General features: G+C 39.1%; 1 protein-coding gene across 1 annotated transcript; it reads left to right on the top strand.

The window, feature by feature from the left end:
- The first annotated feature begins 5083 nt into the window (after nt 1–5083).
- On the top strand, nt 5084–11550 carry LOC102308949 (SPARC-like protein 1). Its single transcript, XM_005914252.2, has 10 exons — nt 5084–5323; nt 5434–5512; nt 5908–5984; nt 6554–6626; nt 6975–7086; nt 7283–7401; nt 7483–7637; nt 9328–9440; nt 10487–10581; nt 11302–11550. The coding sequence occupies exons 1-10, from the start codon at nt 5303–5305 to the stop codon at nt 11355–11357; spliced, it is 900 nt and encodes a 299-aa protein (XP_005914314.2). The 5' UTR covers nt 5084–5302; the 3' UTR covers nt 11358–11550.
- The last annotated feature ends 565 nt before the right edge of the window (nt 11551–12115 follow it).

Here is a 12115-nt window from a genome sequence, read left to right as displayed (position 1 = left end):
TTAACCCCGAAGTTACTTGAATAACATTTTGTAGTGCAGTGTAGTCATTTGCTTTGACATCTCTGGTCGGATTTTCACCAAGGTACAAACCTAACTCATATCAGTGCCACTTGTTTTGCATACCTTGTCTCAATTCTCTAAAGCTTGTCTTTCTTTCTCTAGTACAGCATCGCTCTCACCAAGTGGGAACTCAGACTGTACGTCCACATGCTGTTGCTCTCTGCACATATGCAGTGTTGTCTCTATTAAGATGCTCAACATGAGTTTTTATTTCTTTTTGGAGGGAGTGGCGGGAAATTTCATCAATCGAGCATAAACTGGCATACTCAGAAAAGCTCTTTGAATACTGTTTGACTATTTTGTGAGCAACAGCACAACACTGTGCTTTGCTTTGCTACCTCATTTCATCGACAAGGGCGCAAATCATTTTGCAGTGATCGAGGTTGAGAAGTCTACTCCCATTTGCTACTGCACGGCATAATTCACTTGGTATTTGGCCCCAGGGAACCCGAAATGAGTCAGCCCACATAATGGCAGTGGCTGAACAAAAGGTTGGTGAGCTCATGTTGTCCGAGGTGACAGTGGAGGAGGAGGAAGATGGCAATTTTGCACGAACATCACCAGATGCATTTGTTCTGTAATTAATTAAAAAAACAAAATAAAACGCACCAACAAAGATACTACAGAATAATAATAATGGATTGGATTTATATAGCGCTTTTCAAGGCACCCAAAGCGCTTTACAATGCCACTATTCATTCACTCTCGCATTCACACACTGGTGGAAGCAGCTACAGTTGTAGCCACAGCTGCCCTGGGGCAGGCTGACAGAGGCGAGGCTGCCATATCGCACCATTGGCCCCTCTGGCCAACACCAGTAGGCAGTAGGGTAAAGTGTCTTGCCCAAGGACAAAGCAACCAAGAGCCAGGACAGAGAGCCCGGGAATCGAACCGGCGACCTTCCGATTACAGATACGCTTCCCAACCCCCTGAGCCACGGTCGCCAGACAACCAAAGATCAGTTAAAATTGAAAAGATTTATATATTTATTTAATTATTTAAAATTCTCTTTCACTGCTTGTGTAACAGATTCAAGCAGAGCACATTCATTAGAATTAGAAATTCTAATGAATGTGCTTTCATTACAGTAATGAAAATGGAATATTTTAGGGCATTTCTACCTTCATAAAATCCACAGTAAGCTGTCTTAAAGCAGCCTAGGAGCTTACAAATCTGATTGGACAGGAGTATATCTGAAGGGTCCACACCAGGAGCTTCTTCCACATACTTAAGATCGTCTGTGCATTCCACAACCCAAGATAGAAAGAATACCAGGCAGCACTCTGGAAATAGCCATCTGTACCTCCTCCTCCAAAGTTTAGGACATCCTTTTAGGTAAGAAAAAAGGGATGAAGACCAAGTACTGACAAGCCACACAGCTTGTACCTTTTTGCAGGTGCCTCAGAGAGGCAACGAAGGCCCTGATCAGCCAGCATTAAAAAATAAAGCTCTCTAAGATAACTTCTAAAGCATCCCTCTGATGATAAGTCCATCGCTTGGATTTCTCCAAATACAGTTTCCTCGTCACATTTATAAAGCATAAGAAACATGTTTTGTTGTATGCAGTTCCTTTCAATTCTGCCTCATGTCTAGCTTACTGTTCAACTGGGCAGCAGCTTCTCCCATATCCTCACTGTAATGTGAAATAATCGGTTCCCTTATCAGCAACAAGGGAAGGAAAGACTGCCAGCATTCAAGCAGGCTAGAAGTACATGTAGCTGATGTTTTCAGCAAGAGTAGAACATGAGTTTTTATAGTCGTGCTATTTTCTTGAACAACTGGCAGTTTAACACTGGCAGCAATCACAGAAAGCACCATTTCTTAATAGCTTATCACTTCTACTATTTGTCTGTTATGGGTTGTTTTGCGCATCATTGCCTTGGTACCTGAGCTAAAATAGCCTTCTGTTCAGATTCACTGTGAAGTGCTTCTTAACTTTAACCAGATCTCACATAATATAGTAGTATGATTTAGCAGTTAATCAAACTTTACCCCCTTTTCGCTGTTCTAAATTATTGACCTGGACACAAATGTGGGTGGATCAATTTCATAAAACCTGCAAAAGAAGAAACTGTAGCTGAAAGTTTCGACACAGCAAGCCAGCGTGGCGAAAGTCATGTATTTTTCTTAAACTCCTTTGAATAACAGGAACAACAATTTCCCTGCAATGTCAGATAAAACAGGGCCAGATTTTTTTCTTTAAGAACATGGCATTTCCTGATTTTTCCAAGCAACTGTCTGTATGTCCCATTGTCATTTCAGCTGACCAGTAATTGGAAAAGTTTAGCTGCTGGCGATCTAAAATTCACAAACTGTGTGAAGAAAAATAGCATAATACGCATCAAGATACAGTTTGCATTAATACGTCAAACATCAAAGGCAGAAAAATCATACTTGTTATTCATCTCTGGCTATTTTCCACCGCATGTCTTTTATTCTGTCTTTCTGTCTCCCTCCCTGAGCCTGGTTCTGCCAGAGATTTCTTCCTGTTAAGAGGGATTTTTTCCTTCCCACTGTCGCCAAAGTGCTTGCTCATAGGAGGCCATATGATGGTTGGGTTTTTCTCTGTATGTATTATCGTAGGGTCTACCTTACAATATAAAGCACCTTGAGGCAACTGATGTTGTGATTTGGCCCTGTATAAATAAAACTGAATTGAATTGAATTGAAGCACCCCCATCTCACCACAGTTCTGTATTTTTCATATCACTTATCCATTAAAAGCATTCAAAACAAAAAGATTATTATTTTGTTTTATAGTTTTTGCTTTATTCATGTCAGCCATTAAAAATATTTATATGAATAATTCTTAAAGTAATATTCTGTCAAGTGGCAAAAACAATGAAAAACAATGGCTCTAAAACAGATTAAAGGATACATCAGGTTTACAAATCCAGATGAAGTGAATAGAAACAAAGGAAGGATTTTATGTAACATGAGCATGAAAGTGAATGAAATCCAGCATTAGTAGGCAGCGATAGCTCAGTAGGTAGAGTGGTCACCCCATGATTGGAAGGTTGGGGGTTTGAATCCACTGACTACTCTAAGGTACCCCTGAGCAAGGTACAGTCCCTACAGTCCCTGCTCCCCAGGCGCTGGATTGGTGGCTGCCCACTGCTTCACTGAGTGAATGGGTTAAATGCAAAGAGTAATTTCCCCACAAGGATCAATAAAGTATGTGTTATTAAATTGCTTGTTTTACATCTTATGAGTTATGCCTCTTTTTCATTCCAACCCCAAAGATAAGGGAAGTTAAAAAAAAAAAAAGAATGTTAAAAGATTTCAAGAATCTGCTCCTTAAATCAACGGTTGCACAGCAACTAGCAAAGATGGCTTGTAGTTGTTTTATTTGTTTGCTTAAAAAAAAAAGATCTGTGATTTTTGGAGATATTTACAAAGATTATTTTAAAAAGTAGATATACACATCAGTCATCAGATATATGTTTTAAATCTTTAACTTGTTCTATCTTTCTGGGGTGCAAGAGTAGAACAGTGTACACCTTTATTAATTATTGGTTCAATTAAAACACTGTCTTACTTATGTAAAGAGCCTCATCTGAATAAAAAATGCTGCTGCAAGTTAAAATGGCTCTCTTTGTCCACCTTGCTAGTACTGACGGCATCACAAACTTCCTGCAGATTTGTCGGCTGCACATGAACTGAATCTGCTGTTTCATCGCATCTCAAATGTGCTCTTTTGGATTGAGATCTGGAGACTGTGGAGGCCGTTTGAGTGCAGTGAATACATGTTCGTGTTCAAGAAATCAGTTTGAGATGATTTGAGCTCTGCGACATGGCGCAGTAAGCTGCTGGAAGCAGCCATCAAAAGATGAGTGCACTGTGGTCATAACACAGTGCTGTGGTCAGCAACAATACTGAGGTAGTGGTGGTGTTTAAGGGGCTTAAAGCGTGCCAAGAAAAAAATGCCATACATCATTACACCACCAACAGCAGCCTGAACAACATCCTGGACACTACTATCAAAATGTTGCAGCAGAAATTGAGACCCTTCAGAGTGGCCCGACCAGATCAGCAGTTTCACATTCAAAGTCACTTAAATTAACTTGCCTCCTCATTCTGATGCTCATTTTGAATTTCAACAGGATGTCATATGATTGGGTTATAAGATATTTTGTTAACAAGCAGTTAACCTGCTAAAGTGGCCAGTTAATTTAAAAAACAAGAACAAAAAAAAAATCATTAACTTAACTTACATTTTATGGGCTGTGAACAGAGACTTAACTTCAGGCTTGGTAATTGGTGCCAGTTGTCTGCTGGGTGGGTTTAATTCGCTTTCCAGTCATTGACTTCAAGCTTTTTCTTTACTGGTGTAAACAGACCTGTGTGTCTTCTATCAGCTTTTCTTAAACCAGATATCAGCACCTAGTTCTCTTGATCTTGACCACTCAGTTCTTCTCTGTGCACCATACTGCCGATTGTTGAGTTCCTCCCTCTATGAACTAACTCACTGTTTATTATCCAGCAGATAATGCTGTCATCTGCATACCTTTTTTAAATAAAAGGCAGTCCAGTAAACAACCAGCACTCACTGACAGCTCAACAGTAAACAGTAAGTAAAGTTTCTGACATTGTCGACAAAGCGGCTAGTTTACAAGCTTAGTAAAAGCAGAAGTTGCGGCATATATATTTTGTTGGACTGCAACAGTTAGCTCTCAACCCGAATGAACAACCTGTTTAGAATCATTTTGGTGAAGTATTGGTACGGAGTGGCTTTCCAAGAAAGGTGGCTGCAGAAAGGAATAAACCCCTGTGCCCTCGTCAAATTTACCAGACTATGGACACTTGTGTCAAAAATGCTTATAAATCATCATACATTAGCCTTGTATATTTTTAGTGGTAGTCACATAATGAAATTGTTGTTTTCCTTTCTAACCACTAGAGAGCAGCCTTTGCTGTGTTATTGCGTTTGACCGGTCATATTTTTAAAGGTATTCTTCTTCTGCATATACTCTCTCTCTTTTCTCTTTGGGTGTGTGTGAGCGTGTGTGTCTGAAACACAAAGGGAAATTTCAGCTTGAGACAATAGTGTGACCATATGGTCTCCCTGGCTTGTAAATCATCATGTGGTCCAGTGCCAGCTTCCATGAAAACTACTCCACCTTCCTAAATTCTCTCTCTCTCAGATCTTCTTTACGAAAACATTCAAGTGCACATGGTCTTAAACTAATACCGGTACTGACTTCAGATACCTGTTCACTTCACTGCAATCAAAAGCGGGCTGATGCGAAAGAGACTCAGAGAGGTAAGGAGAAGGGGAGCTGAAAAAGGGGCGAATGCAAAGAAAAGATATTCAATCAAATAAAAGAAAACATAAAGTCTGTTAAAGCCGGCTGCAAAAATATTCACCCTCAGCGGAGGAGACAGAACAAGGCAACGAAGGAGAACGCTAACAAGGGAATAACAACAGAAGGAAGGAGTGACAGAGGCCCTGGTAAGATGTTTTTCCTCAAGCAGTCAGGGGATAGAAAATGACTTGCTATTCTGCAATAACTTCCTCAACTGAAAGCTGAATGTTCTCTCAGTGTAATTCAACCCTCTGCTTCCTCTCTGATGGAAAATCATTTTCTTTGGTGCTTAAAACTCAATGAGCTGCATTGTTTCCCGCTACATTATGAGAATGACTGGAAACAGGGTAAAAGTCAGTAAATTACAGCACAGCAGAAAGAACAATTAGATTCAAATGCACTGATTAGCTGTTCTGGGTTCTGGGTAAACTGATCATTTTCTGCAACATTTATCTTTATTCGATTTTAACTCAATATGAGGAAATGTAAAGGAAGATACTGGAAACATAAAATATGTCGATTCGTCATTTTCCTCTTACAGCCCCACTGTGTGGCTCAACCATGAAGTTGAACATCATTTGTAGCTTGTTTCTGCTCCTGGGTGTTCAAACAGTAAAGGTATGTTTAACTTAATCTGCCTAATTTCGGCTTTCCACAAAAAAAAATCGTAAAAAAGGGTCAAGGGTCAATGTAAATATTACTAATGAGTGAAAAGTAAAAATATTTGAAATTATGTTCTCCTGACTTTTTTTTCTGTTCCACTCATCAAGTCTGTTTTGTCACAGGTGTTAAAAAGAAAATTTCCGAGTTATGGAATGTGGCTCCAGTATTTTGGTCACCTGTTTCACATTTGATCTGGGAAGAATTTAGGGGCAGATGTGGACCTGGCTGAGACTACAAAGTTTGGAAATATCAGTATGGAATTGAGGTGTACTGTGAGAGCAGATTGATGTTGAACGGATGCCCATTTTTATTTTGGGTTTATGATGTGTGCTCTTTACAGTACAATGATGCCAAGAAGCTGACTTTTCTAATGGTACAGAATATTAGTTTAAAATGAGCCCGGGGGTTTTAATGAAAAGGAAATTTATGCCAGAGTTCGGTGCTGCCACTAATGATTTTGGCCGCAGATAAAACATAAATGCCCGCTTTTTTTTGTCTATTAGAAAACTGTGTGTGTGTTTCAGGGAGGCAGAGCCCAGCGCAAACAGAGACAAGCTGAAGAGAGCCTGAGACCATACATTGGCAGAGTTAAACCAGGTAAGAGGAATGCCACATGACTGCATGCAAGTCCCATGCACATTCCTCTTTTTCTAAATGTGCAGAACTAGAAAGTGATCAAAATACATTAAAATTTTCACATACCTGGTCAGTATTCGAGTCACCATCCAGAACTGGCAGGAACTGTCATGGATGCATGATACACATAAACACGATGAACGCTCTTAAGCATATATTAACATAAAGAAACTATAGCCAGAAATTCTGAAGACAAAATAGGGTCCTAACCTAGTAATATCAAGTTGAAACTAATAAAATGGCTGGTGAGTGTCGATGTAAAAGTAAAAACTAAGCTGACACAAGGTTGTTTTTCTATTTCTACTTCAGAAAAGCTTTGTGAGCTGCTGAAATGCCGTACTCCAGTGGGGTCTTGGTGCCAGGTAGTTCAAGAAAACGGAATTCTCATCCCCAAGTGTGTTTGTCCTCAGTCCTGTCCTCGGTAAACAACATTTGGTTCTTTAATCATTTTCAGGCTTTAAAATATTTTGTCCTTACAGGAAGTTTATACTTATATGGGATTCACAAATATATGTAACTTTCGGAAAGACATGTTAAGGTAAAGCAGTAATCTGGCACATTGTACACTACATTCTCACATGTGAATTTTGTCTGTGGGCACTCGCTCATGGAATCAGGCAGAGGGCACCAGTGTGCAGTGTTGTGGGAAAGACCTATGAGAATGAGTGTTGGCTTCATAAAGATGCCTGCAGAAAGAGGCGCCGCACCGGACTCGCGCACACAGGACCCTGTCTGGGTAAATAGCATTAGACATTACACACTGTTTCCACTGTGTATCACAGTCTTCCAAATTGGCTCTGATGTGCCTTATGATCAGTCCCCAAGGGTAAATGCACCGAGGAGGAGTTAGGCCAGTTTCCATATCGTCTCCTGGACTGGTTTTTGCTCTTGAGTCGTATGGGGGAATCCTACGCACCTGCTGCCCCGCCCCAGAGCTGCCTGAGCCACACCCAGAGGACACAGCTGGCACAAGTAACTCATACTTCGCACTTAAAGTGAGCCTGTTCAGCAGGTTAACAGGGATAAGAAGATAACTGTGAAGTAGTAAACGTAATTCATGATCTATGATGACCTCAGCCAGTGATGATGGAAATAAAATCATTTCCATAAAGTGAAAAGAAACTATAGCCAGAAGGCAAATACTCAAAGGCATCATTTTCCCTTTCACTGTAACCAAACACTGAACATAAGGCTGTTTTTCATGATAGACACCATCTTTGTGCTAGATACAAACTGCCCTCCATGGGTCTAGTGACTGATCGATGTTAACAACCTACCGTAAGTGGTAAGTTCTTATGTTGCTTGTGGTGTGGTTGTCCACAGACTGGGACAGGGGCTCTTAAGACACCACGTATAAACAGTATTTGGTCAATATTCACTAAATTATTCAATAACATGGTGAATAGGGGGATAACTTAATATCCTCTGTGCATTCTCTTGACCTCCTGGCCTCAAATGAATTAAGTGAAAGCTCACTGCATTATTTCTATGATACAAAAACAGATGTAGAGTGTTTTGGGATAGTGTTACATCATAAAATTCCAGCATTATGGATTTTTCAGCAATGCTGATTCTAGCATGAGAGAAATAGAACTGCAGCCTACTGTAATACTGTAATAGCAACAGTGCGAGTGAACAGGTGAAGCATTTACCGTGTTTCCATTTCCTGTTTAGCTTGGTAGCATGCTAACAGTCTGATGGGAGAAAGACAACAGGTCTTTTATATAAACAAAAGCAGTAGATGAAAAGTTGAGGAATCATTTGAATCATCTTGAATGACAATCCATTTCATAGATGCTGAGGTATTTCAGTGGGCACTATATATATTATATATATATATAGTATATTATACACACACATACATATACACACATAATTTCTGTAATTTAAAATTAGAAAAATTTCTGTATTTTTATGAGACTTTAATGAGAATTTCTGTGGTGAAAACTGCAGTAAATCCACAACAAACATGTTATTTACTAAACAAATCTATGTAAAATTAAAGAAACTATAGTTCTGTTACTGCCATTTAGTATCACTTCTGTTATCTCATATTTAGATATGTTACACTATTAAACTAGGTTTTAAAAGTTTAATCTATTAAATAAACACTGTGAAATTATTTTAAATTTTGGGCTGTTTTTTTGCAGTCTTTTTATGCCCTTACACATTTTTTTTTAATTAAAGTTTTTACAATTTTTACATATTTTTCATGTTATTTTTGTTCAGCATGTTAAATCACCTTTCATTTTATTTTATTTCACTAGAATTTTCATGTCATTTCATGTATTTAAATTAACAGGAAAATTCTGTTAAATTACAGAGTTTCATGGGTTTATTGATTGATTAATTTGTTTCTTTTTGTTTCTTTTATGTTTTCGGAGCATGAATCATAGATGCGTGGGACTTTAGGGTTTGAAAAGTAAAAGGCAATGTAAAAGTACCTTCTTTCTAACTTTCGAACTACCTTCACTAACTAGTGTGTGATGTCACAATGACTCTGTCCATCTTTTTATACAGTCCTTGACCAAAACCACCATTGTGGTCGGCTGAATCTCCTAGTTAACATCACACATTTATTGTATTTATGTGATATGACATAAAGAAACAGAAAACACAAGTATTGAGTTGAGTAGTGTGCTTTCTCTCTCTCCCTCTTTAGAAAAGATTTACCCTGTTGGACAGGAATAAAGATGGCAAGTTGAGCCGCAGGGACCTGAAGAAGCTGCATTATAAGAGGATGCCTTTGGAGCACTGTGCTACACCATTTTTTCAGTCAGTCCTGCCTTCAACGGCCTTGCTGCATCACATAATGATTAACTTTCTTGTCTGATATTTAAATAAATTAAATATTGGGCAGTTTATTGGGGGGGGGGGTTAACATCCCACTATAGCAATCTCACAAGTTGTGTGTTACATGCATGTACTAGAAGCCAGCAGATGATAGTGAAACATCTGGCCAATTTGATAAGTATCACAATTTTAAATATGGCCATTTTAATGAGTTGATGAAATCTTACTCAAGACCATTGCTATTTCCTATGTCCATATTTCATCACCTCATGTGACACAAGAGGTTGTTGGCCTAATTGAAATATTCTGTCTTTTGCAATATGCTATTGTTTAGCTAATTACAGAAATACAGAGGGTTAAAAATGTGACACCGAAATGCAATTCGCCCCCGCTCTGACCAAGCTGCACCTCCCACCATGCTGTTCTCTCTGCATGCCATCTATCCATTCATTTTCATGCCAATCCTGTATCCTCCTCCCTTTCGATCTCATGACCACACCATCTCTCCATTATCATACTCCTCCTCCATGCCGAAGTATTTCCTCTTCTTATCTGTGCTTCCTGTTTTTCTCTCATCTCTGATACAAATGCGTTTATCCTCAGCCTCCCTTTCTGTCAGCCAGTTATTCATTTTCACTCTTCCCTCATTCTTACTTCCTTCCATCTCCTTTTTCTTCTCCCATCCGTACTCCCACCCAACCCCCCTTTTCTCTGCCAGTCTGCAATGACAAGTTTTGTGGGAGCAGGGCTGGCTGTGTCAATGTCAAGCCATTCCCAGCAATGATAATGTTTATTACCAACTGTGCCTCCCGCTGCCCATGGATTAACACAAATTGAAGGAGTACCCTTCAGAGATAACGCTGCACTGTGAACTGAAAGACAATGGCTGCTGAAGAGCCCCAGTGCAGTTCCTTTGTACACCTATAGATATTTAAACTATAAACTACATCTCTGTATCCTTGTGGATGTGACTGAATATAGGATGTGTTTCTGTAAATCATCTGTTTTCTTCTGTGCTATGTTTGCAGGTCATGTGATCGTAACAGGAACAGGAAGGTGACCCTCAATGAGTGGACAGCATGTTTGGTGGATCGTTCTGAGGCCTGGTTCTATCAATTAATGTGTCAGTAACAAGTTCTCACCTACATTTTGCTGTAATTCTTCATAGTCACACACAGCGGTTTAATTAGACTACAGATTAAATTTCTATATCTGTAATCAAAAGTCCAAGTTAAAATCTGCAAACTCTATTTTATGCTGTTGATGAAGAGCAAAGATGCTCCATAATTATTCTAGACAGCCTGCTTCCAGTTTTTATCTAAAATTACATCTAAATTATGACTATTGTGCTTTTCATGAAGCCTTTCCATAAAGCTGGTGGACTGCCTGAAACATGGTCAAAATACATGCACAGGAGAGAAATATCACTCCCACCACAGCTGGAGGAGGGACAAGAGTAGTAATAAGACTGATTAAATGATTGAGGTTTAATTGTGTCTTCTTTGTATCTGAAATGTTAAGATGAGACTTTTTTTCTTGAATTTAAATGTCTGAATTTGAAGAATTTTAATTAGTGTGCAGATTTTTTTTAGAAGAGTCAGATCACAATAAATCTGTGGATATAGTTTAAAGCATTTAAATGCTAGCATGGCAGTTTTAGGTTCATTCTTTACCAGCTGCAGTTCTCACGTTTTCTATAAACCACAGATTATTTCAGAGCTATTTTCTTTTAAATATTTTATCCTTTTTTCCTGTCAAAACAGCCAGTTGTCTGCAGGGGGTTTATTTGTCTGCATCACTGCTATTTCAAAACCTAAATTCTTAATTTTTGTTTTACCCACAGCAATGAGAATGGGTTCTCTGAAGTTGTGTCCTACAATCAAAAGGAACTACCTCTGACACGTCTAATTCTTTGTGCTGTTAGGAACTTGCAGGTCATATCATGACAGTTACTTGATTTTAAAGCTGATATTAAAGGATGACATAGCTACACACGCTGACTTAGTCATTGATTTTACCTCTTCTGACATGTGATTTATGGTGTCGTGAAATCTGATGGTCTGCTGGGTGGCTGTGGGTTTTTATGTGTGCTCAAAGGGGACAATTAAAGGTCTAGACAGGCTGAATGCTAATCATATTCTTGTTAATTACATTTGCTGACATCTGTAAAACTGTTAAAAAACACACACACATATCGGAGACAAATTACACAGGATGCTTTGGATAACCAATTAAAAGGAAGATGTCACAGACAGACAGTGTGATATGCAGAGAATGTCAAAGTAGATGGCGAAAAAAACATGGGGAGAAGAAACACTTAGTGGGGGAAGACGTGACCAGAAAAGAGACAAAGAGTTAATAAAAGAGTGAAAGGTAGAAGTAGCGAAAAGTGTCATAATTCAATGGAGGAGAGCGAAGGCAAAGTGACTGAAGAAAGGAGAGAGCAGCGCAAAGTGTGTTTGCGAAAGACGGGAGGAGGTAATGCACTGTAAATGGGAGTTGAGAGTAATGGAGTAATGCATAAAAAATGGATCAGAAATGAGGGAAAGACTGAGAATGGGGAGTGAGGGGAGGGGGAGGGATGGCTGAGAAGGCAGGAGGAACTGAGGAGACGGGGAAATGCAAAACATTTTCTTTGGAGCCAGCCCTGTAAATAG

The sequence above is a fragment of the Haplochromis burtoni genome, unplaced genomic scaffold, assembly GCF_018398535.1.
Source record: "Haplochromis burtoni strain Fernald_Lab_line unplaced genomic scaffold, NCSU_Asbu1 Contig_7, whole genome shotgun sequence".
Lineage (NCBI taxonomy): Eukaryota > Metazoa > Chordata > Actinopteri > Cichliformes > Cichlidae > Haplochromis > Haplochromis burtoni.
Note: the sequence above shows the minus strand (reverse complement) of the source record. Positions and strands in the feature narration are given on the sequence as shown.

Bases quoted from the DNA above. Each gene is read 5' to 3' on its own strand.
- LOC102308949 (XM_005914252.2), top strand. From the start codon at position 5,303: ATGCGAAAGAGACTCAGAGAG. The intron at 7,087-7,282 runs GTAAACAACATT...TCATGGAATCAG, and splicing joins TGTCCTCAGTCCTGTCCTCG to GCAGAGGGCACCAGTGTGCA. The intron at 7,402-7,482 runs GTAAATAGCATT...CCTTATGATCAG, and splicing joins GCACACAGGACCCTGTCTGG to TCCCCAAGGGTAAATGCACC.